The sequence below is a fragment of the Papio anubis genome, chromosome 1 (genome assembly GCF_008728515.1).
Source record: "Papio anubis isolate 15944 chromosome 1, Panubis1.0, whole genome shotgun sequence".
In the NCBI taxonomy this organism is placed as follows: Eukaryota; Metazoa; Chordata; class Mammalia; order Primates; family Cercopithecidae; genus Papio; species Papio anubis.
The window spans coordinates 120,841,534-120,867,836 of NC_044976.1; the positions used below are offsets into that span (position 1 = coordinate 120,841,534).

Here is a 26,303-nt window from a genome sequence, read left to right on the forward strand (position 1 = left end):
TGGGAGGCTGAGGCAGAAGAATCGCTTGAACCTGGGAGGCGGAGGCTGCAGTGAGCCGAGATCGTGCCACTGCACTCTAGCCTGGGCAACAACAGCAAAACTCCATCTCAAAAATTAAAAAAGGCCAGGCACGGTGGCTCATGCCTGTAATTCCCGCTCTTGGGGAGGCGGAGGCGGGTGGATCACTTGAGGTCGGGAGTTCAAGATGAGCCTGACCAACATGGAGAAACCCCATCTCTGCTAAAAATACATAATTAGCTGGGCGTGGTGGCACATGCCTGTAATCCCAGCTACTCAGGAGGCTGAGACAGGAGATTCGCTTGAACCCAGGAGGCAGAGGTTGCGGTCAGCCAAGATCACTCCATTGCACTCCAGCCTGGGCAACAAGAGCAAACTCCATCTCAAACACATTTAAAAAAAAAATCCTCCACATCATATGTCATTAGGGAAATGGAAATTAGAACAACAAATACTGCTACGCACCTATTAGAGTGGCCAAAATCCAAAAGACTAACAACATTAAATGCTGGTGAGGATGTGGAACTGATGGAAATACAAAATGGTAAATCCACGTTGGTAAACAGGTTGATGATTTTTTTTTTTTTTTTTTTTTTTGAGTAGCTGGGATTACAGGCAAGTGCCAACATGCCCAGCTAATTTAGTATTTTTAGTAAAGATGGGGTTTCTCTATGTTCGTCAAGTTGGCCTCGAACTCACAACCTCAGGTGATAAGCCCATCTCGATTTCCGAAAGTGCTGGGATTATAGGCATGAGCCACTGTGCCCGGCCGATTTTTTTCTTCCTTTTTTTTTTTTTGTTTCAGAGGAAGTTTCACTCTTGCTGCCCAGGCTGTAGTACAATTGCCTGGCTCATTGCAACATCTGCCTCCCAGGTCCAAGTGATTCTCCCGCCTCAGCCTCCCAAGTAGCTGGGATTACAGGTGCCTGCCACCATGCCCAGCTAATTTTGTTTTATTTTATTTTATTTATGTATGTATGTATGTATTTATTTTGAGACACAGAGTCTCAGTTTGTCACCCAGGGTGGAGTGCAGTGGCGTGACCTCGGCTCACTACAACTTCTGCTGCCCAGGTTCAAGCAATTCTCCTGCCTCAGCCTCCCGAGTAGCTGGGATTACAGGCACCTGCCACAGCGCCCAGCTAATTTTTTGTAATTTTAGTAGAGAGGGAGTTTTACCATATTGGTCAGTCTGGTCTTGAACTCCTGACTTTGTGATCCACCCCGCTTGGCCTCCCAAAGTGCTGGGATTACAGGCATGAGCCACCGCTCCTGGCCCTGTATTTTTAGTAGAGATGTGGTTTCGCCATGTTGGTCAGGCTGGCCAGTTTCTAACTCCTGACCTCAGGTGATCCACCAGCCTCGGCCTCCCAAAGTGCTGGGATTACAGGCATGAGCCACCGCGCCCGGCCTCAGGTTGAGGATTTCTTACAAAAGTAAACATATTCTTACCGTATGAGCTAACAATTGTGCTCCTTCGTATTTACCCAAGGAGTTGAAAATATATTCACCCCAAAAGCTGTACAGAGATGTTTATAACAGCTTTATTCATAATTGCCAAAATGTGGAAGCAAGATGTCCTTCAGGTGAATGGATAAATAAAACTGGCACATCTGGACAGTGAAATATTATTCAGCACTAAAAAGAAATGAGCTATCAAGCCATGAAAAAGCATGGAGGAAACTGAAATGCATTTTTTTTTTTTTTTTTTTGAGGTGAAGTCTTGCTCTGTTGCCCAGGCTGGGATCTCGGCTTACTGCAACCTCCACCTCCCGGGTTCAAGCGATTCTTCTGCATCAGCCTCTCGAGTAGCTGGGAGTACACGGGTGCCCCACCATGCCCAGCTAATTTTTGTATTTTTAGTAGCGACGAGGGTTTCACTATGTTGGCCAGGCTGGTCTCGAACTCCCGACCTCATGATCTGCCCGCCTTGGCCTCCCAAAGTGCTGGGATTACAGGCATGAGCCACCGCGCCCAGCCTGAAATGCATATTATTGAGTGAAAAAAGCCAGTCTGAAAAGGCTACATACTGAATGATTTCAACTATATGACATTCTGGAAAAGGCAAAACTATGAAGACAGTAAAAAGATTAGTAGTCGCCAGGGGATTAAGGGGGAGGGAAGGATGAATAGGTGGAACATAGAGGTTTTTAGAGCAGTTTCATTGCTCTGTATGATACTATAATGGTGGATACATGCCATTATACATTTTTCCAGACTCAGAAGGTATAACACCAAGAGCGAACCCTAATGTAAACTATGGGCTTTGGGTGATAATGTGTCAGTGTACGTTTGTCAGTTGTAGCAGATGTATCGTTCTGGTGCGTGACATTGATAATGGGGGAGGGTATGCATGTGTAGGGGCAGGAGGTATACGGATTTCTCTGTGCTTTCCACACAATTGCTGTGAATCTAAAACTGCTCTAAAAAATAGTCTATAAAAAAGTGGGTCTTTGGCTAGAGTTACAGAAAAAAGGAAAAAAAATGTGGGGTCAGGACCAGGCATGGTGGCTCACGCTTTTAATCTCAGCACTTCGGGATGCTGAAACCAGGAGGACTGCTTGAGGCCAGGACTGAGACCTGCCTGGGCACCATAGGGAGACTCCCCCTCTCAAAAAAATTTTGTTTTGTTTTGTTTTAGCTAGATGTGGTGGTGTAGGCCTGTAGTCCCAGCTACTTGAGCTGCTGAGGCAGGAGGATCACTTGAGTCTGGAGGATTGAGGCTGCTGTGTGCTATGATAGTGCCACTGCACTCTAGCCTGGGCAGGGACAGAGCGAGGCTGTGTTTTAGGGCCTTTGCACTTGCTATTCCTAATGCCAGCATGTTCCGCTCCCCGTCTCGCATATCTGCTTGGTTGCTTTTTTCTCAATGTTCAGATAGAGTTATTTCCTTCAAGAAGACTTCCTGGTTCACCATACCACCATTCTCATACTGGCGCGTGCGTGCCGTGCGCGCACACACACACACCCCTTTTTGCCTTACCCTGCTTCACCTTTTTACAGAATTTAATACTGTCTGAAATGTACTTGTTTGTGGTGTCCTGCCACTAAATCCTGGAGGGAAGGGATTTTTGTCCGTTTTGCTCCCCATCATCTAAAACAGTACTTGGCACAAGAGGTTCAGCAACTCGTCGAATTAATGAACAGTGGACATGAACTTGACAAAGCAGGTTCCCTGTCTCAAGAGGCGTGGCCACAGTGGGGAGACGTTGAAAGAATTATAATAAAATTGTATATTTTTAGTGAGAACACAGGAGCCTTTAAATTAGCTCAGAGGATTTACATAGGTACATGCGATAAAATGGTTCCTATAAGGTTCATATAATAGTTACGTAAAGACTCCTGCAAACTATAATGTATTATGCAATTTTAAGATTGTGTCATAGCTGGCGAAAATGAGGTCACATCTTGCCATTCTGTTTTCGCCTCGAAAAATTTTATGAGGAAAATTTCCTTTCACTTCTTCATTTATTTCCTTTTCCTCTAACCTAAATGGTCAAGCGGCTGTGAATGTTATCTTCCAAGGGAAGCGAGAAATACGGTTTGGTCTCGGAGTCTGCGTAGTGAATGGCTCACTGGAGCTGGCGCATGCGCATCTTTTGTGGTGCTGCAAGATGGCTGCCAGCCATTTTGTCGCGCGTTGCTTCCCCGAGGAGCTGGGGGCGATGGCTGCAGCCGCCAAAGACTAACAGTGGGCTCAGTGGTGGGAATTTTCTGTCTCTCTTGTGTGAGCTGAACACACCCAAGAGAGCGACCAAAGCAGCAAAAGGCGGGGCGGAGCGGTGGAACCCCCCCACCCCCCGTCTAACCTTAGACCAGCTTCCTCACCCATCCCTCCTAGTTTTTCCTTCCATCCAGCTACACGCTCATCTTCTGCGCAGGCGCACAAATAATCGTAGCGCCTCCTGGGTCCTGGGGGCTTCACAGCTCCTGCGCGCGCTTCTGGTTCTGCACTCCTGATTGGTCAGATTGCCGCGCCATCACACCTCCCTCTGCTTTCAAGGTTGAGAAGGAAGCAGGGATGAGGGGGTGGGGCTAAGCGGCGCGTGCGCGATACTGTTGCTGCCCCTTTGCTGCTATTGCGTTGCAAAAAAAAAAATCCTGACTAGGTAGCCTTGGACCTTTTCTGTGCTAGCCAGTCTAAAGGAGAGAAAGATTTCTGCAACTGAAGGGGCAGTCGGGTAGTATTAAATTTAAGATATTAACCCCTGACCTGGCTCACAGGAGTGTGGGGATAGGGGCGGGGAAGGGCCTTAGCACTGAGAGCCGAAAAGTATAAAACCATTAGTTTCGGCGTCAGGCGGTTTGAAAGGTTCTGCAGGTCCTGTTTTCTGCGTAATTTTTCCGTGATTACTGACTGGTTTAAACACGACCCCTTGAACAATACTGATAAAAACCTCTGAGACCCGCAGCCCCTCCTTGCAGCGTGTAGGAGCTGCCAGTGTGCCCAGCAGCTGGTGTTCCCGTCCGTACCTCCAGAAGAGCCCAGCGCGTGCACCATCCCCACCCCCTAGCCTCCCTCCCCACCTACGGCTTTCACGCACTCGCAGTGATTGTTTTGCCCGCTCCCGCCGCCGCCGCCGCCGCCGCCGCCGCCGCCGCCAGAGGAGCAGCAGCGCTTGTGCAAACCGGGAAGATGGCGGCCGGCGGCGGCGGAGGCAGCAGTAAGGCCTCCTCCTCGTCGGCCTCTTCGGCAGGGGCTCTGGAGTCCTCGTTGGATCGAAAATTCCAGTCGGTAACCAACACCATGGAATCCATTCAAGGCTTGTCGTCTTGGTGTATAGAGAACAAAAAACACCACAGTACTATCGTCTACCACTGGATGAAGTGGCTCCGGAGATGTGAGTGTTGGGGGTGACTAGGGAAGGGAAGACTGGGGAAATGGAAGGAAGTGTGGCCCGAAACGCCTGGAGTTTTCCCACGGAGCCTCAGCGTTTGGTTGGGGTTGTTCACATTAAAGGTTTGACCCCAGTGTTCCCAAACCCAGACTCCATTCCTAGCCAGGATTGTCTTGAATTGCAGGAGACTCATTTCTTGGGTTTTTTAGCTATTGAATTGTTGTGACCTTGGGCCGTTGGGCCCAGATCCATAGAGATTTACGTATATATATTTTTAATATTTCAGAACCTTGTAAGGTGTATTGATTTTTCCGAACCTTCGCGGAAATTGTAGCGTCTGTTTATTTCTTACAGGCCTTGACGTGTTAGTGATTTCTGGCTTTCCTGATGGTAGGCAAGCTGTGGTTTTAAGCAGTAGTAAATCTAGTGATGTTTAATACGGAGTGCCTTGTCTGGATGAATGTATCTAAAACTTGTGATGTGTAGTAAGGAGAGCCTTACCTGGATGAATGTTAAGAAGCAGCATGAGCTCTGCATAGATCTGAGGCACCACCGGGTTTTACCTGTACCTGTGTTTGCTGCAATATAATACAGGTTTCTTGTATACTGACCAGAAACAACTGCGATACTGTAGTCATAGTCAGTATCATCATTAATACCTTAAAATATAAATCGTGTCCAGTTACTTTTTTTTTTTTTTTTTGAGACGGAGTTTTGCTCTTGTCGCCCAGTCTGGAGTGCAGTGGCGCGATCTCGGCTCACTGCAACCTCCGCCTCCCGGGTTCAAGCGATTCTCCTGTCTCGGCCTCGCGAGTAGCCGGGATTACAGGCGCCCGCCACCATGTCCGGCTAATTTTTTGTATTTTTAGTAGAGACAGGGTTTCATGTTGGCTAGGCTGTTCTCGAACTCCCGACCTCAGGTGATCCACCTGCCTCGGCCTCCCAAAGTGTGGGGATTACAGGCGTGAGCTCCCCCGTGCCCGGCCCCGTTACTTTTTAATTACCTCAAATACCTTTTTACACAATTGAGTTGATCTCATGGGTAATCACAAAAGGAAATGTGCTTTTTGAATATGTAGTACCTTTTTCTCCAGTTATGCCTTTTTTGTCTTTATCCTGGAGATTTTTCCATTTTGCTGCTTTACTACAGAAATGAGCTCTGTTAAAGCATGGATTGTTTGCAGAAGGTTTCAAATCTTATAGGAGGAAGTGTGGAGAAGTCACTGTTTCCTGCTGAGAAGAGAGGGTTAACTCTTACTCCATATATATCTATTAGAATTTTTCTTTGCTTCCTGCCTGCGGCATTTCACCAGTGAGATCCATCATCCAGTTATTCTGCCTTATTTCACTTTTGCCATTGCTCCTGTAGTGTTTTGATTTGTTTACCTTTTAGAGAACAGATAGATAAAGTTTGCAAAATTATAGGCCCCATGCTTCAAACTATTTGTGTTTAAAGTTTTGAGAGGGATGTTTTGTGGTTCTTTGAATAATAATGCAGAGAAATTAGTAGATGCAAGACAGAATTACCTGTGTTTACCAATAACAGATCAAATAGTTTTCTTGCCCAGAGATAAAATTATAACATGCAAAAACATCAAATATGCTAACAGTCATCATCGAAGACTCACATGTTAAGTATCTGCTATGTGCCCAGCCATCTCATTGTACCTTAAAATCGTCTGAGAAGTAGATTTTTTGATCACTGATTTACAAACGAGGAAACTAAGACTCAGAAATTAAGTTGCTTAAGGTTACTCAGTAAAATGGTGGGGTTAGGGTTTGACTTCAGCATTAACTTTGTAAAATAATGTTTAATGTACTTGGTACACCAGTGATATATTGCAAGCAGTTCTAATGTGAGTGAGAGAACCTATTCTCCACCCTATTTTAAAACATTTTTACTAAACTATACAAGCATTTTACATTTCCTCACCTTGGGCTCTGGGGCTTTAACTGTATGGTTACATCATTTGCAAGAATAAGTTGGTCCCCGTCCTGTCTCTGCTGTGTGGGATCACCAGTGACAATTACAGTTTTTTTTCTAGTCAGCAATAATGAGATATAATGAAGCCAGAATTTTTTACCTCAGCTGTTGTTGCTATTGTGCCTGAGCTTATTTCCTTTGTTGGTATCTTAAGAGTGAAAAAATGAATGCTCCAGGAGGGCAGTGTGTCAGTTGAAGTGCATTGTGTGTAGTTTATATAGTTAAGTGCTTTTGGCTAAAACAACATCATACATTGATGTTGTTTTTCTAGGAGAATGGAATTTAACTTTCTAAAATGATTAAGGGTAATTTTAGTCATTTTGTATTTACATTTAATGAACTTCATTGATCTCACTGTAAATAAAGTGTTTTGAGAGAAATATTCAGCAGAATGGTGTGGGGCGCAATGAAAACAGTTTATGCATGGGCCTTGTTTTCATTTAAGTTCTTATTTCTTTACAGTTATACTTAGTTTAGTTTGAGTTTGGTTTCTAAGTCAGCTTTAGGAAAAATTGTGAAGTAGGTATCTTTGTCATTCCCAGCCTTTCTGTTCATTTTCCTGATGCTACTTTGCTTATCTTTTTTCTTCTGACATCCATTATTTAGTAACTTATATTTATATTTAGACCTCAGTATAAATTTAAGTAACTGTTAGATTCCAGAGATAATTTTATTTTATGCTTTATTTCATAATGTGTAATTAGACTTTTGTTCATATAAAAGGGAATAATTTAGAGAAATAGGCTACCTGAGGATATGTTCCAGATATATTTTTATTTTATCCTTTTTTTTTTTTTTTTGAGACGGAGTCTCGCTCTGTCGCCTAGGCTGTAGTGCAGTGGCGCGATCTCAGCTCACCGCGACCTCCGCTTCCCAGGTTCAAGCAATTCTCCTGCCTCAGCCTCCTGTGTAGCTGGGACTACAGGTGCCGGCCACCACACACGGCTAATTTTTTTTTTTTTTTTTTTAGTAGAGATGGGGTTTCACCATGTTGGTCAGGCTGGTTTCGATCTCCCAACCTCCGGTGATCCACCCGCCTCAGCCTCCCAAAATGCTGGGATTACAGGCATGAGCCACTGCGTCCTTTTCTTTTCTTTCCTTTTTTTTTGAGATGGACTCTCACTCTGTCGCCCAGGCTGGAATGCATGATGTCGGCTCTCTGCAACCTCCGCCTCCCCGGTTCCTGTGATTCTCCTGCCTCAGCCACCTGAGTAGCTGGGATTACTGGCGCACATCACTAAGCCCCGCTAATTTTTGTATTTTTAGTAAAGACAAGGTTTCACCATGTTGGTCAGGCTGGTCTCGAACTCCTGACCTCTTGATCCGCCCACCTCAGCGTCCCAAAGTGCTGGGATTACAGGCGTGAGCCACTATGCCTGGCCTGTCCTTTATTTCATAATGTGTAATGAGACTTTTGTTTGTATTAAAGGAAATAATTTAGAGAAATAGGCTACCTGAGTATATGTTTCATAGATGATGAGTTCTTTTAATTTGCTTGACTATAGCATTCATTACCATCTTTTTTTCTTTTTTTTCTTTTTTTTTGAGACGGAGTTTTTGTGCTCTTGTCGCCCAGACTGGAATGCAATGGCACTATCTCAGCTCATTGCAACCTCCACCTCCAGGGTTCAAGCAGTTCTCCTGCCTCAGCCTCCCAAGCAGCTGGGATTACAGGCACACACCACCACGCCCAGCTAATTTTTGTATTTTTAGTAGAGACATGGTTTCACCATGTTGGCCAGGGTGGTCTCGAACTCCCGACCTCAGACCATCATTTTCTCAAGTGATCTTTCTGTAGCATAAACAAATATCATTCCTCTGCTTTAAAACCCTGCAGTGATATCTCATTGCAACAACGTGAAGATCTGAATTTCTTTTACGTTGATCTATAAGTCCTATACAATCGGCTCTGCCTACCTCGGGCTTCTTCACATCCTGCCTCATTCTCATTGTTTAGATCAAAGCTCAAATATTACCTCCTCAGAAAGACCTTCTTTGATCACCTTTGTTTTTTTGTTTTTGTTTTTTTTGAGATGGAGTCTTAATAGATTTTTTAAGTTACGTGTATCTGTTTAATTTAATTTAATTTAATTTAATTTAATTTAATTTAATTTTTTTGAGACAGAGTCTCACTTTGTCTTCCAGTCTGGAGTGCAGTGGCATGATCTCAGCTCACTGCAACCTCTTCCTCCCAGGTTCGAGTGATTCTCTTGCCTCAGCCTCCTGAGTAGCTGGGATTGCAGGCATGCACCACTAAGCCCAGCTAATTTTTTTTTTTTTTTTTTTTTTGAGACAGAGTTTCACTCTTGTCACCCAGGCTAGAGTGTAGTGGCATGATCTCGGCTCCCTGCAGCCTTCGCCTCCCGGGTTCAAGTGATTCTCCTGCTTCAGCCTCCCAAGTAGCTGGAATTACAGGTGTGTGCCACCATGCCCGGCTAATTTTTGTATTTTTAGTAGAGGCAGGGTTTCACCATGTTGACCAGGCTGGTCTTGAACCCCGGACCTCAGGTAATCCACCTGCCTCAGCCTCCCAAAATGCAGGGATTACAGGTGTGAGCCACCATACCCGGTGCCTGGCTAATTTTTGTACTTTTTGTGGAGACAGGGTTTCACCATGTTGGCCAGGGTGGTCTTGGACTCCTGATCTCAGGTGATCTACCCGCCTCAGCTTCCCAAATTGCTAGAATTACAGGCGTGAGCCACTGCGCCCGGCCTCACCTTATTTCAAGTAGTGCCTTCAATTGCTGTCATATCATATTATTTTCAGTATATATTACCTTGTTTGTTACGTTTATTGTCTGGCTTCCCTCCACCAGATGACAGGGCTGTCTTGTTTGCTGCCCTGTCCCCAAACAACTAGAATAGTGCTGGCATACAGTTAGCAATCAGTAAATATTTGCCAACATAATGTTGTGAAATAGCTAATCAAGAACTTAAGGAGCAGAATTGCTTTAATTTCTGTTTATCAGAAGGAAGCATTTTTAATTTAGTGAAAGAAATTACAGGTACAGTAGTTGGAGGTATGGATTTGATGTGCAGTTTACCCAGATTATAATTTCTATACTACTTCTTTCTTTCTTTTCTGTGGGGAGGTGGGGGAGGGACAGAGTCTGGCTCTGTTACCCAGGCTGGAGTACAGTGGCATGATCTCCACTCACTGCAACCTCCACCTCCTGGGCTCAAGCGATCCTGCCACCTCAGCCTCCTGAGTAGCTGGAACTGCAGGTGCATGCCACCACACCTGGCTAATTTTTATGTTTGGGTTCTTTTTTTTTTTTTTTTTTTGATACAGAGTCTCGCTCTGTCGCCCAGGCTGGAGTACAGTGGCGGGATCTCCACTCACTGCAACCTCCATCTCCTGGGCTCAAGTGATTTTCATGCCTCAGCTTCCTGAGTAGCTGGGATTACAGGCACATGCCACCATGCCTAGCTAATTTTTGTATTTTTTAGTAGGGACGGGGTTTCGCCATGTTGGCCAGACTGGTCTCAAACTCCTGACTTCAAGTGATCCGCCCAGCTCAGCCTCCCAAAGTGCTGGGATTACAGGCGTGAGCCACCACGCCCGGCCAAATTTTTATGTGTTTTGTAGAGACGAGGTATTGCCATGTTGCCCAGGCTAAACTGTTGGGCTCAAGCTGTCTGCCTGCCTTGGCCTCCCAAAGTGGTAGGATTATAGGCATAAACCACCAGGCCCAGCCCTTCTTTCCCATTTTTTTTTTTTTTTTTTTTTTTTTTTTTTTTTTTTGGAGACGGAGTCTCGCGCTGTCGCAGGACTGGAGTGCAGTGGCCGGATCTCAGCTCACTGCAAGCTCCGCCTCCCGGGTTTGCGCCATTCTCCTGCCTCAGCCTCCCGAGTAGCTGGGACTACAGGCGCCCGCCACCTCGCCCGGCTAGTTTTTTGTATTTTTTAGTAGAGACGGGGTTTCACTGTGTTAGCCAGGATGGTCTCGATCTGCTGACCTCATGATCCGCCCGTCTCGGCCTCCCAAAGTGCTGGGATTACAAGCTTGAGCCACCGCGCCCGGCCCCTTCTTTCCCATTTTTAATGTAAAATGTGAATCAATATGGAAAAGTATAAAAGAGTTAGGCCTGTGTTAACATGTTAACTCCAGTCACTTAATACTGGATGACACTTTGCAAAGTACTTAAACTGTGAGCCTCTGTTTTTCATAGTAGTTCTGTACCTGTAGATGAAAATTCTACAATCTACAAGTAGAGATAATTCTGTCTACTTGTAGAGGAATCGTATGATCTCTCAGGGTTTTTGGCTAGATTTAAGAAGATAATGCATGTATTTCATCATTGGGCCCTAGCACATAGAAAACATTCAAATTGTTTATTATTTATGATGATGATAGTTATGCAGATAAAATTTTAAGATCCAGAGTATTAAAAATAATTGCATCAGAATTTTGTTTTGGGCACCTTGGCACAGTTCTGGAAATTACATTCCCAGTTTGTAAGAGACGAATTGGACCAGCCTCTCTAGTAAATTAGCGTATTCTTTGAAGAACTAGTAGGACAAAATGGAAAATACTGTGTTCATGACATCCATTTTGTCTTTTTTTTTTTTTTTTTTTGGAGACATATTCTTGTTCTGTTGCCCAGGCTGGAATGCGGTGGCGCGATCTCGACTCACTGCAACCTCCACCTCCTGGGTTCAAGTGATTCTCCTGTCTCAGCCTCCCAAGTAGTTGGGATTACAGGTGCACACACCACACCCAGCTAATTTTTTGTATTTTTTGTAGAGAGGGGGGTTTGCCATGTTTGCCAGTCTGCTCTCAACCTCCTAAGCTCAAGCAGCCCACCCTCCTTGGCTTCCCAAAGTGCTAGGATTACAGGCATGAGCCACCACACTCTTCTTAGCTGTTTTTCATAGAAACTTTAAATATGTATAAAAACAGAAGGGTAATGACACACCACCTTTCTATGATCTCCCCACTTCAGTAGTTACCACGTAACAGTCTTTTTTCACCTATCTCCTTAACTTTACCTCCTCTCCCTTAGTACTTTGAAGTAAATCTCAATGCAAGCTGGTATGTTTTTTACAAATGAAACATATAAACGTGGACTAGAAAAAAATATCTTCATACAGGATTTTTTTTTTGCAGAGGATTTACAAAGCACAGTTATCTATGCCAATGGTTTCTCAGTTTGGATATCAAGATCCTTAGATGGACCATGAAGCTGGTAATAATTTTATAGCTTAACTTTTGTTAAGTGCTTACTGTATGCCAGGCACTGTTCTAAGCATTTTACACGTATTAATTCATTCAGTTCTCACAACTCTTGTAAGCAGGTATTATTATGATCTCCATTTTGCAGATTAGAAAACAGAGATCCCAAGAGGTTAAGTAACTTGCCCATGGTTACAGAGCTAATAGATGGTGGAGATGGAGACAGAATTCAAACCTAGGCATTCTTAATCTGCGGTGTACACTCTTACCCACCATCCTACACAGCCTTTCCTATTCATAAAATATTTTCTACAGTGCAAGAAAATTTTGATAGTTTCCTTATTTATTCAAGATTTAGACTGTATAGATTAATTAGAATGTCAAGATTTTAAATTCTTGTGTTTTTTGTTTTTTTCCCCTCTGTGGCAAAACTATCTTTTAGTGATTTGAAGTTCTGATAGGCATTTATTTATGTTTTTGATTAAAAAAGGGAAAACAAATGGAACGTAATTATTGAAGCTATCGTCTAGGTAAAAACCTTTCTAAATATGAGGTTCATTTAGATTGATGACATATAGAGTGTAACAGTATTGCCATAGGCATTTTGATCACATATGATACATAAACAAATTAGTAATACAGGTGGGTAGATACAGACCCTAACTTTGAGTTATAAGATGAAATTTGTTTATAAATCCCTACCTTGCATTCAGTTTTTTCAGTATTTATCGAACACCTACTGTGCCAGGCATTGTTTAGGCACGGGGATACAGCGGGAGAACAAAATGAACAAAAATTTTTGCCTTCACAGAGCTTAAAATTTAGCCAGGCGTGGTGGCGCACACCTGTGGTCCCAGCTACTCAGGAGGCTGAGGCAGGAGAATTGCTTGAACCCTGGAGGCGGAGGTTGCATTGAGCCATGATCATGCCAGCCTGGGCAACAGAGTGAGACTGTGTCTCAAAAAAGAAGCACACACAAACACACACACAAAGACAGCGTATACTCTAGTAAGGGGAGACAGACAACAAACAAATAAGTAAAATATTAAACATAATAGAAGGTGATAAATGCTCTAGAGAAATAGAAAGCAGGGAAGCGGGAAACAGAAGGGTTTGCAGTTTTACATTAAATGGTAAGGGAAGGCCTCACTGAGAAGGTGACATTTGAGTAGGGAGGTATGATATTAAGCAATATAGACATGAGGATATGAGGTGGGAATGTGCAAGACTAAGTGAACAGAAAAAACAAAAGTCCTGAGGTTAGAGTGTACCTGGTGAGTTTCGGGAGCAGCAAGAAAGCTTCTGTGGCTGGAAAGGAGTAGTTAAAATGAAGATTAGTGGATGAGTTCAAAGAGATTATGGTGGATGGTGTTGGGGAGGGGAGAAATGGGATTCACCAAGGGTTTTATAGGCATTGTAAAGATTTCGGTTTTTATTCAGAGTGAGATGGCAAGCCATTTAAGCAGAAGGAGATGAACTCTTTTTTTTTTTTTTGATTGAGACGGAGTTTTGCTCCTGTTGTTCAGGCTGGAGTGCAATGGCACCGTCTTGGCTCACTGCAACCTCTACTTCCCAGGTTCAAGCGGTTCTCCTGTCTCAGCCTTCCGAGTAGCTGGGATTACAGGTGCATGCCACCATGCCCAGCTAATATTTGTATTTTTAGTAGAGACAGGGTTTCATCATATTGGTCACGCTGGTCTTGAACGCCTGACCTCGGGTGATCCGCCAGCCTCAGCCTCCCAGGCTGTTGTAATCCAGTGTAAAATATTGATGGCTTGGACCAGGTTTTGGCCAGTGGAAGTGATAAGTAATTTAATTCTAGATCTATTTTGAAAGTAGATCCAACCAGATTTCTAGATGGATTAAATGTGGGGTGAGAGAGGAGAATAATCAAGAATGACTTTTTTTTTTTTTTTTTTGCCTGAGGAAATTGAAAGATAAGAGTTACATTTACTGATATGGGGAAGGCTGTGAGTGGAGCAGATTTTGGGAAGGAGATGAGAAATTTAGTTTTGGATGTGTTAGGTTTGGGATGTCTATTTTAAGAAATCTTTTTAAAGATATAATTCACAAAAAAATACTCATTTAAAGTGTACAATTCAATTGTTTTAGTATATTCATAGAGTTGTTCAGCAGTCACCATAGGGTGTCTAGTATATGGATTGTTTTTAGAGCCAGGAAGCTGGAAGAGATCAACTAGAGAGAGAGTGTAGATAGGGAAGTAAGTCTAGTAAAATAGAGTGGCAAGTACAGATAGAGAAGAGGTCCAGAGAGAGGGCTATGGTATTGTGAAATCTATATTTGGTCTCTATCCCGTTTCCTGGCATACTACTTCAAAAATCCTTGGGTCTTCAAAGTGATAAGTGTCATTTTGTATGCTAATGAGTTGACTGATGGTTAGCATCCCCTGGGTAGCCTAAGGATAGGGGCTGGTCACTGGAAAGAATAAGGCAGGACTAGAGGTTGTGACTTTCTGCCCTACCCTCTAACCTCTGGGGAACGGAGAAGGGCTGAAGGCGTAAACTGAACACCAGTGGCCAATGATCAATTATGCCTTCATAACGAAACTTCCATAAAAATCCAAGAGGACCAGTTTCAGGAAGCTTCTGGACAACCGAACATATGGAGGTTCCTGGAGGTTGGCATGCCCAGAGAGAACGTGGAAGCTCTGCACTCTCAGCCCTACTTTGCCCCCTCCATCTCTTAATCTGGTGTTCATTGGTGTCCTTTGTTATGTCCTTTATAATCAACACGTAAACGTGTTTCCCTGAGTTCTGTGAGCTGCTCAAGCAAATTAATGGAATCCAAGAAGGGGGTTGTGTGAACCCCGATTTATGGTGGTTGGGTCAGAGCAAATGTTAAAACAACCTGAGATTCGTGCTTGGCATGGGAAGTGAGGCTCAGTCTTGTGAGATTGAGCACTCAATCTGTGGGATCTGATGCTCTCTTCCAGTGTCAGAATTGAATTGGAGGGTACCTAGCTGGTGTTCATTGCAGAATTGCTTGCTTGGTGTGTATGGGGAAATTCCTCATACATTTGGTCAAAGAAGTCTTTGTTGATTGTCGAATAAGAATATAGGAAAAGCACTTTAAGTTTGTTTATTACTCTATTCTCAGAAGGCCGTTGGGGCATTCTAGTATTTTAGATGACTCTTTCTACTTAGTCTAGTGTGTTATTGACTTATGTTCTTTTTGAGGTTCAAGGTAAACTTTGTTTCAGCCCTCCAAAGAAATAATAAATCTATTTTGGTCTCTTGCATATTTTTACTCTTGGTTTAGGCTTAATGGCATTTCTGGATTCATTGAGCAGGAGCTCTGTTATAATTGCATTATTATCCATCCTCTCCCTCCCCTTTAGATGCCTAAGTCACCTTTTTTTTTTTCATTCCATTGCTCTAGGTTCATAGAGTTATAGGTGGTATTTTTCCAGGTTTCTGGCAATGTTTCAAAACATGGAACTGTCTTAATTATAAGTTATAATTACTGTAATGGTATATATTAAGCCTTTTTGTCTGTATTGTGAGACTTTCCAAGCCGTTGTTGTCTTCTTCCTTTCAGCTGCTTTGTCTCTCACAGCAGAAGGGTGATTTCATCCATGGCCTTAGGTGGGTTTGAAGAAATATGTGAACCATAATTTTGCTATACCAAATTCCATAGTAAGCTAAAGGGTAAATTTTGCAGCAAATAAACATTCCCATAACTCAAAGTGTGAAACACTACTGACAAACTTCACATGATTCTGTGGCATGGAGATATCTTGAAAATTACAATGGCAATGGAAAAACACTAATATTAAAATTTGCCCCCACAGGCCATTCCAGAATTACTTTAATGTTAGTTTTGTCTGTAGAGGAGGGATGAGTGTATGTATGTGCGTAATTTTTTAGGGAGTAGAGGCTTACTGATTTTATTCTTTTTTGTTGTTGTTATCAGCTTCCTTGGGTTGAATGATTTTACTCTTAATGATTTGGCTTCCTGCCTTTCATAAACTAATAAATAATAGTTGCATCAAAATTCTTTCTTCCGCCTAGGCTTTTGTCAGTTATGGTCTCTGTTTTCCTCCCACTTTTTCCAAGTGTTTATTGTTTTATAGCAGTACTTTTAAAAGTTAAAAGGGGAGATTTTGGTCAGCTGTTTTAAAATTTCAACTGAGAATTAAGGATATATGAGGTTTAATTTGTTGAAGGAACTCAGAGACCCTAATAAAAATTACCCAAGAACGGAACAATTTACAAACCAGCTTGACTGACTTTCTCATCTATTTGTCAGGGAAACAAAAAGTAGGTGTGTTTTGTAGTGATTTCAAATTCCACTGCCCCCACAGATATTAATTATAGAACACTGGAGGAATGTACGTCTTAGGGAGGAAGTAGTAGAACTTAGTTATTCCTTTTGAGAAAAGGCAACAATTCCAGCGCTTTGAAATATTAAAGCTTTTCTGGCTAAGATAAAGATAGTTTTTAAAAATGCTTCATTCTTATTCTCTTATTTTTAAGAGAAATATTGAAATAGAGGCTCTTTGAAGAAAGAAATGAAATGTTTGGTTTGCTGGGTTTAAATTTTACTAGTGTTTGATTGAGGCCTTGATCTCTCCCTCATCTCTCTTTCTTCACTTCTTCGTCTTATAATTAATTTCACTTTCTTGCACTTTCTAGTTCTTTGGAATCCATTAGCAGAGAGATAGGGTGATTCTTTATTACCCTTTAGTAAAAGTTGCACTGTGAAAGGAAAAAAGGATCTTTTAATGTTTGGAATTATAACTTAACATTTTTTGTTTTAAAAAACCTAGAATGGATCCTGAGCTGTTTTTGTGTTCCTTTACTATCATCATAGTTTTAGAGCGTAGCATGATACAGTCTTTTAAAATGATGATCTTTGTGTCTAGGAGGCAGTATTACTTGAAAGATTAAAATTCTCTTACAATATGTTATGCCTAAAGATACAGAATGAGAAAATGAACTTAGAAATATTGAGTGCTGGCTGGGCGCAGTGGCTCATGCCTGTAATCCCAGCACTTTGGAAGGCCAAGGTGGGCGGATCACCTGACGTCAGGAGTTTGAGACCAGCCTGGCCAACATGGTGAAACCCTGTCTGTACTAAAAATACAAAAATTAGCTGAGCGTGGTGGCATGTGCCTGTAGTCCCAGCTGCTCAGGAGGCTGAGGCAGGAGAATCGCTTGAACCCAGGAGGCGGTGGTTGAAGTGAGCCGAGATTGCGCCACTACACTCCATCCTGGCAACAGAGCGAGACTCTGTCTCAAAAAAAAAAAAAAAAAAGAGAAGGAAAAAAAAAGGAAATATTGAGTGCTTCCTCTGTGTAAACCCCTGTACTGGGTGGGAAAGAGATGGAATTATAAGGAACTTAACATTTAGTAACTAAGATAGGAATTGAACAAATATAAGTGGTCTGGGAAGTATGATAATATGAGTTTTATATGCTTTAACAGTTTAGAATAGGTATCACTTTGGTTGTATTGCCGGATCCTTATTGTTTACTGAGGATCCTCACTAGCTATCAAACATGTATTACCTATAATCTTGATGTCAGCTCTGCAAAACAGGAATTTGTAAGTTTATTAAAAATATGAATTTATAAAAGATAAATGTATAACAGATGAATTTATAAATTTATTAAAAATCTATAAATTGAGTCTCAGATAAGTAAATTGATTATTTTGAGGAAACTGTCAGAACATTTATAGCGTAGGAAAAGGAAACCATGCCTGGTTTCAGGGTGGTTAAGCATAATTTTAGTTTTCTTTTTGTTTTATATAAGCAGAAGGTGAAGGTAAGTGGGAGAAAGAAAAGAAATACAGTGGATTCAAAGCCCAAGTTACTTACAAGAATGTAAATTTCCAGTCATTAATGTAGTTAATTTTACAAACATAACACTAATAGTTTAGTAAGAAAATAACATTTACTGAGTTCTTATGTGATTGCATTTAATATGACAATTCATTAGTTAATATATTATTACTGAGTAAATCTATTAGTGATGTATATGTAAATTACACTGGTGACAGGTAAAATAATAAACCCTGTAAATGATAATAAATTAAGTACTTGAGGGCTCAGTGAGGTTAAAATAACTTGTTCAAGGTACACAACTAATGAACAATATATTGAGCCAGGTTGCAAACTTAGCCAGTCTTGACTCCAAGGCTTCTACTTTACCGTTATGGTAGACAGCTTCCTGCTTCTTTAAAAGTGTATTGGTATTTTATAGTGTTCCATGGACAGTGTGGTATGTACAGGATAAAAGTTCCCAAACAGCCTTGCACCTGTCCATTCTCATATAGAAGCAAGTAGGAGAACCCACTTCTCTCCTTTTAAGCCAGACCTTAAACAGATTTGCAAAAATGTGAAGCAATTTACTCCCACTAAATTTTTGTTTTACAAAATACAGTTATTTTTAATTAAGAAATAATTTATTGGCTAGACAGGGTGGCTCCCTGAGCGCCTCTAATCCCAGCAACTTGAGAGGCCAAGGTGGGTGGATCACTTGAGGTCAGGAGTTCGAGACCAGCCTGGCCAACATGGAGAAACCCCGTCTGTATTAAAACTACAAAAATTAGCCAGGCATAGTGGTGCACGCCTGTAATCCCAACTGCTTGGGAGGCTGAGGCAGGAGAATCACTTGGACCCAGAGGTTGAAGTTGCAGTGAGCCAAGATGGTGCCACTGCACATCAGCCTGGGCATCAGAGCGAGACTTCATTTAAAAAAAAAAAAAAAAGCGGCCAGCGAGTTGGCTCATGCCTGTAATCCCAGTACTTTGGGAGGCCCAAGCTGGCGGATCACAAGGTGAGGAGTTCGAGACCAGCCTAGCCAATATGGTGAAACCCTGTCTCTATTAAAAAGTACAAAAATTAGACCATCATGGTGGCGTGCACCTGTAATCCCAGCTGCTTGGGAGACTGAGGCAGGAGAATTGCTTGAACTTGGAAGGCGGAGGTTGCAGTGAGCCGAGATCACGCAATTGCACTCCAGCCTGGTTGACAGAGCAAGACTCCATCTCAAAAAAAAAAAAAAAGAAAAAAAATAATTTATTAATTGTAATGGATTTATTGTTTTTTATGAGTTAATGGAAGTTTTTAAATTCTTAGGTTTAGTTTCTTTCTATTTATTTTATTTTTATTTATTTATTTTTTTGAGATGGAATTTTGCTTTTGTTACCCAGGCTGGAGTGCAATGGCGCAATCTCGGCTCACTACAACTTCCGCCTCCTAAGTTCAAGCGATTCACCTACCTCAGCCTCCTGAGTAGCTGGGATTACAGGCACGTGCCACCATGCCCGGCTAATTTTGTATTTTTACTAGAGATGGAGTTTCTCCCTGTTGGTCAGGCTGGTTTCGAACTCCCGACCTCAGGTTATCTGCCCACCTCGGCCTCCCAAAGTGCTGGGATTACAGGTGTGAGCCACCGTGCCCAGCCCCTATTTTGTTTTATTTTTATTTTTTTGGGACGGAGTCTTGTGTGCAATAGCGTGATCTCGGCTCACTGCAACCTCTGCCTCCTGGGTTCAAGCGATTCTCCTGCCTCAGACTCCTGGGTAGCTGGAATTACAGGCGCTCTCTACCACATCCGGCTAATTTTTTTGTATTTTTAGTAGAGACAAGGTTTCACCATATTGACCAGGATGGTCTCTATCTCTTGACCTTGTGATCTGCCCGTCTTGGCCTCCCAAAGTGCTGGGATTACAGGCGTGAACCACCACACCTGGCCTTTATTTTCTTCATAGCTTTTCTCATTATAAGATACTGCCTTGTTTATTCATTTATTTGCTTATTTGTTGAGACACATGGCCCCCCTCACCCCCAAAAAGAATGTAAACTGCTAACAACAGATCGTTTGTTTTGTTCACCACTGCATCCTCAGCACCTAGAAGAAGGCATGGAACGTAGAAAGTGCTGTAATTGGGCCGGGCGCGGTGGCTCAAGCCTGTAATCCCAGCACTTTGGGAGGCCGAGGCGGGTGGATCACGAGGTCAGGAGATCGAGACCATCCTGGCTAACATGGTGAAACCCCGTCTCTACTAAAAATACAAAAAAATAGCCGGGCGAGGTGGCGGCGCCTGTGGTCCCAGCTACTCGGAGGCTGAGGCGGGAGAATGGCGTGAACCCAGGAGGCGGAGCTTGCAGTGAGCCGAGATCGCGCCACTGCACTCCAGCCTGGGCGACACAGCGAGACTCCGTCTCAAAAAAAAAAAAAAAAAAAAAGAAAGTGCTGTAATTGGCAGGGTGTGCTGGCTTGTGCCTGTAATCCCAGCACTGTGGTAGGCCAAGGTGGGAAGATTGCTTGAGCCCAGGAGTTGGAGACCAGCCTGGGCAACATAGTGAGACCCCCATCCGTACAAAAAAAAAAAAAAAAGGTAGACGTGGTGGCGCATACCTGGCTACTCAGTCCTGGCTACTCAGGAGCCTGAGGTGGGAGAATTGCTTGAGCCTCAGAGGTTGAGGCTACACTGAATTGTGATTGTGCCTCTGCACTCCAGCCTGGACAGCAGCAAGACCCTGGCTCCAAAAACATAAAAGTGCTTAATCAATGAATCTTTCTTAAGTGTGACCCCAGACCACACGTTGAGAACTGCTGCAATAGGACACAATTTTTTGTTAGATTTATGTATATAGGGAGACATACTGTATTGTACTGTTGTATGGTGGTTAGTTGGTAAAGAACATGGACTTTGATCTCAAATAGACATTATGGTTGCTACTCACCTCTTAAAACTTTTAAATAGAGATAATAATTGTATAGTTCACCTTATATGATTGTTGGTGGAATTAAATAAGATGCTTCATATGAAGTGTTTTGCAAACTACCTGACGTTTAGAAAATTCAGCAAATGATAAGTTATTTAAAATGCAATTATGATATACAGTTATTATAGCATGTTTTATGCAGGCCTGTCTGCATAAGCTTTAAATTCTTCCAATTAATCCCGCATACTCTATGTGAAATGTTAAGGTTAATAATCTAATAATCTAAGGCTAATAATCTAAAGGTTAATAATCTAATAATCATGGATTTTTTTAAGCCCTTTCTTATTAATACTGGCGAATAGCAAAAGAACATATAATTTGGAAACTGTTTCCTATTTTGATTATTTCAAGGACCTATTCATATAGCAACATCTTGTAGTTCCAGAAATTCATTGGTAACTTAAGAATGTTTCATGTTTTTATAGCATGTTTGTTTGTTTGTTTCTTTTGAGACAGAGTCTGGCTCTGTCGCCCAGGCTGGAGTGCAGTGGCGATCTCCCGGATTCAAGTGATCCTCTTGAATAGCTGGGATTACAGGCGCCCATCACCATGCCCGGCTAATTTTTGTATTTTTAGTAGAATCGGGGTTTCACCATGTTGGCCATGTTGGTCTTGAACTCCTGACCTCAGGCAGTCTGCCCACCTCAGGCGATTTGCCCGCCTCAGTCACCCAAAGTGCTGGGATTACAGGTGTGAGCCACTGCACCTGGCCTATAGCTATTGTGCTGTAATATAAAATGCATCTTATTGGGTGCGGTGGTACTTGCCTGTAGTCCCAGCTACTTGGGAGACTGAAATGGGAAGATCACTTAAGGCCAGGAGTTTGAGGCCACAGTGCACCCTGATCATGCCTGTTAATAGCCACTGAACTCCAGCCTGGTCAACATAGCAAGACATCTTTCTAGTTTTTAAAAATAAATGAATAAGAGATGAGACAAGGTTTCACCACGTTGCCAAGGCTGGTCTCGAACTGCTGGGCTCAAGCAGTCTGCCCACGTCAGCCTCCAAAATTGCCAGGATTATAGGAGTGAGGTACACTGTGCCCAGCTGGGATTTTTAATTTTTTATTTTTTGAAACAGAGTCTCACTGTGTTACCCAGCCTGGGGTGCAGTGGTGTGATCATGGATAACTGCAGCCTTGACCTCCCGGACTCAGGTGATCTTTCCCATCTCAGCCTCCTGAGTTGCTAGGACTATAGGTGCAGGCCACCATGGCCAGCTGACTATTAAAACTTTCTAAGGCCGGGCGCGGTGGCTCAAGCCTGTAATCCCAGCACTTTGGGAGGCCGAGACGGGCGGATCACGAGGTCAGGAGATCGAGACCATCCTGGCTAACACGGTGAAACTCCGTCTCTACTAAAAAATACAAAAAAACTAGCCGGGCAAGGTGGCGGGCGCCTGTAGTCCCAGCTACTCGGGAGGCTGAGGCAGGAGAATGGCGGGAACCCGGGAGGCGGAGCTTGCAGTGAGCTGAGATCCGGCCACAGCACTCCAGCCTGGGTGACAGAGCAAGACTCAGTCTCAAAAAAAAAAAAAAAAACTTTCTTAGAGATGATGTCTTGCTATGTTGCCAGGCTGGTCTTGAGCTCTTGGACTCAAGCTATCCTCTTGCCTTGACCTCCCAAAGTGCTAGGATTATAGGTGTGAGCCACGAGACCTGGCCTCAAAGAAGATATATATATATATATATATTTTTTTTTTTTTTTGAGATGAGTCTTGCTGTCACCTAGGCTGGAGTGCAGTGGCGCAATCTTGGCTCACTGCAACCTCCACCTCTCGGCTTCAAGTGATTCTCCTGCCTCAGCCTGCCGAGTAGCTGGGATTACAGATGCGCACCACCACGCCCAGCTAATTTTTGTATTTTGGGTTTTGCCGTGTTGGCCAGGCTGGTCTTGAACTCCTGACCTCAGGTTATCCACCTGCCTCGGCCTCCCAACTTGCTGGGATTACAAGCGTGAGCCACCGTGCCCGGCCAAAGAAGGTATTTTAAAAGGACATCAATATTCTTGGTGTCACTGGATTTTTAAAAATAAATAATAGAAACAAAGGGATATAAAAAAATCTACATTAGATCAACAAAGACCAAATATTATCATATTTTCGTGTTTTTTTTTTTTTAAGAGATAGGATCTTGCTGTGTTGCTCAGGCGGGCCTCAAACTCCTGGGCTCAAGCTATCCTCCCTTAGCCTTCTGATAAATATTTTAAATTTAAGACATTTCCAGAAGAAAATTTTATATTAAGATATACATTTTTGGACGATCAATTTCACTTTAAGAAGACTTAAAAAGCCTGATAATAGAAAAGTGAAGAGCTTTTGAAATTCATAGGACATCCCCACACATGCATACTATTTTTAGTATCAACTAGGATAAGAATTCACTTCTGTCCTCTTAGGCTTCTCAGATTGCCATATGTAGCACATATGCATCCACTGACAAATGTGATAAGATACGGAGAAAATATACCATACTATAGTAGTGAACAGAAATAACAGTACAAATTTGTACTTTGTACAACGGAATTTCCCAAAAACTGGTGATAGTTTAGGGTTTCACTGTCAAAGTTTAGGAACTACCAAATTAAAGTTAAACCTGCTTTCATGCTGCTGGACTTTAGTACCCTTAATAAAAAGACCCATGAGTTTCTGGAGGGGGTGGGTAGAATATTCAGCATTTTCCAAACTTATTTGACCATGGAATCCCTTTCTTTTTTAGCCGTCTCATGTGATTAATGTTTCCTGGAACATGCTTAGGGAAAACTTTGGTAATGTAAGTGTTTCTAGGAAAATCCTAGTTGTAGAGCAGAGAGTACCAATTTATATTTGTGTACAGTGAGAAAGGCTTCATGGAAGAAACGGTTTTTCAAAAACTGTGTGAAACAGGTGAAAGAAGACATCCGACATGTAAGTAAAAGTGTGAAAGAATCAGAGAGGAGTCATAACCAGAAGGCACACATGCATAGCTAAGTGAGAATGGAAAAGACAAAGAGAAGGAATAAAAGGCATTATTATTGTTGTTGTTGTTATTATTATTATTATTATTTGAGACGGAGTTTCGCTCTTGTTGCCTAGGCTGGGGTGCAATGGCACGATCGCTGCTCACTGCAATCTTCGCCTCCTGGATTCAAGCAGTTCTCCTGCCTCAGCCTCCAAGTAGTTGGGATTACAGGCGCCTGCCACCACGCCCAGCTAATTTTTTTTTTTTTTTTTTTTTAAATTTTTAGTAGAGACCGGGTTTCACCCTCTTGGCCAGGCTGGTCTTGAACTCCTGACCTCAGGTGACCCACCTGCCTTGGCCTCCCAAAGTGCTGGGATTACAGGCGTGAGCCACTGCACCCAGCCAAAAGGCATGATTTTTAAGACATAAGAGTTGTGGTAGGGGAATATATTTAAAAGAAGGTAACTAGCTGAGTGTGGTGGTGGCGTGTGAAGTCCCAGCTAGTTGGGAGACTAAGGCAGAAAGATCATTCAGCTCAGGAGTTAAAGGCTATAAGGCGTGGTGATTCTGGCTGTGGATAGCCACTGCACTCCAGCCTGGGCAACATAGCAAGACCCCATCTCTTAAAACAAGTAATTACATGTACGCATAAAAGCTACAATAAATAGTGATTATAACACTGAACTAAGATTACTTTTTGTAGTACTAGTATTAATATAACATTTGGGTTTTATTCAAAGCTTTTGAAATTCATAAAACTGAAATTAAATCAGTGAAGTGGCTGGATATGCGGTGGCTCATGCCTCTAATCCCAGCACTTTGGGAGGCTGAGTTGGGAGGATTGCATGAGCCTGGGAGTTTGAGATCAGCTGGGGCAACATAGTAAGAGTCCATATCTAACCCCCCACCCCCACCCCCACCAAAAAAAATTAGTTGGGCGTGGTGGTGTGTGCCTGCAGTCCCAAGTACTTGGGAGGCTGAGACAGAATTACTTGAACCCAGGAGGTCAAGGCTGCAGTGAGCCATGATTGTGCCACTGCACTCTAGCCTGGGCAGCAAAGCAAGATCCTGTCTTTAAATAAATAAATAGATAGGTAATATATTTAATATTTTAAGAATTATTCTAGAATATCAAATAAAAATATAAATTTACTAAACTGTAAATACTAAGTATGGGTTATCATAATACGAATCATTAGCTCCTACTGGCTTTGCCATGTCCTTTGACTTTGGTCTTTTTGTTAGAGGTACCCTTAGTGTTGTCATGTGTGATGTAGCTTGTTAGGTTGGACTTCAGTTTCGTCTTGCCGTGCTTAACTCCCTTGAGTAGTGCTTTCAGAACTGTCTCTGTTTAGTGGTTCAGAATTGCTGAACTTTTAATTTTTCTCTTGGCCAACTTGGCTAAGATGCCCTAATAGAAGTCTGAATTCTTTCTTTCCCCAAAGAGAAGTCCTTTATTATGGAGTGTTTTTTTCCCCCTTGGGTGCATATTCTCAAACTTTTAAGTAGGTGGCAACAAGCGTAGAGGGGATTGAGTTAGGGGAGTTTCCTGAGTTGAGTAATAAATTGTAGATAAGTAGGGTATAGTTTGTATTGGAAAGTGAGAGGGGTGTGCTGTATGATTAGATAGAGAGAAGACATTAAGATAAGAAAGATAAATAAAGCCGATTTTGTATTATGCCAACAAAAATACTATATTTTGGTTCTTATTTATTTTTATTTATTTATTTATTTTACTTTTTTTGAGATGGTAGGGGGATCTCACTATGTTGCCCAGGCTGGTCTCGCACTCCTGGGTTCTAGTGATCCTCCCACCTTGGCCTCCCAACATGTTGGGATTACAGGCATGAACCACTGCACCCGGCCTGTATTTTGGTATCTGAAATAGCACAGTTGGCCAGGCGTGGTAGCTCACGCCTGTAATGCCAGCATTTTGGGAGGCCGAGGCAGGTGGATCGCTTGAGCCCAGGAGTTTGAAACTAGTCTGGGCAACCTGGCAAAACCCCATCTCTACCAAAAATACAAAAAAAATTAGCTGGGCTTGGTGGTGCTGCATTTATCAATACCATAAGTTTATGTCACTTTTTACAAAATGAACCGTCTGAAATGGTGGGCACCTGCGGCTGGACACCTCAATCTGTGATACATATCAAGTAGTCCGACTTTTTTTGGTAATGTCATGACTTTTTGTTGCTCCTTTGGAGCACTTCTGACATCACTAGTGGCACTTCGTGTGGGTCCCATGTTGTTTACTTAAGGTTTACAATATTGCACTAAACCTGAAAAATATGAGAACCACAAGAGATCACTTTTTACTGACATATGCAATTTTCTGGAGAGATGAACTGCTTACATAGAGATAATTAGCATCACAGGGTGTTTTAAGTGGATATCACAATGCTTGAGCTCACTACAGTAGCAACAGGAGATGGCTACAAAATTATTACAGTACAGTATGTACAGTAGTGAATTTTATGCAGTTATGATTTAATACTGAATTTTCATGATTGTTTACATTACTCTCAACTGTGGATGGCTGCACATATGTCTTTAAGTGTGTGCATAAGTTTTGATAAATTTTAACTTTTT

At 42.5% G+C, this 26,303-nt stretch overlaps 1 protein-coding gene across 4 annotated transcripts in view; it reads left to right on the plus strand.

Moving 5' to 3' along the window:
* Window positions 1-4,042: 4,042 nt before the first annotated feature.
* The window catches only part of RPRD2 (regulation of nuclear pre-mRNA domain containing 2), a 118,334-nt gene continuing 96,073 nt past the window's right edge, over window positions 4,043-26,303 (plus strand). For 3 of the 4 annotated variants that reach the window (XM_009180472.2, XM_003892578.4, XM_009180469.3), the window contains exon 1: window positions 4,048-4,858. In XM_009180472.2, coding sequence (XP_009178736.1) covers window positions 4,654-4,858 — 205 coding nt within the window. In that variant the 5' untranslated portion in view covers window positions 4,048-4,653. Of the gene's footprint in view, window positions 4,859-26,303 lie in introns of all 4 variants that reach the window. The other variant, XM_003892579.4, reaches the window with a different exon arrangement.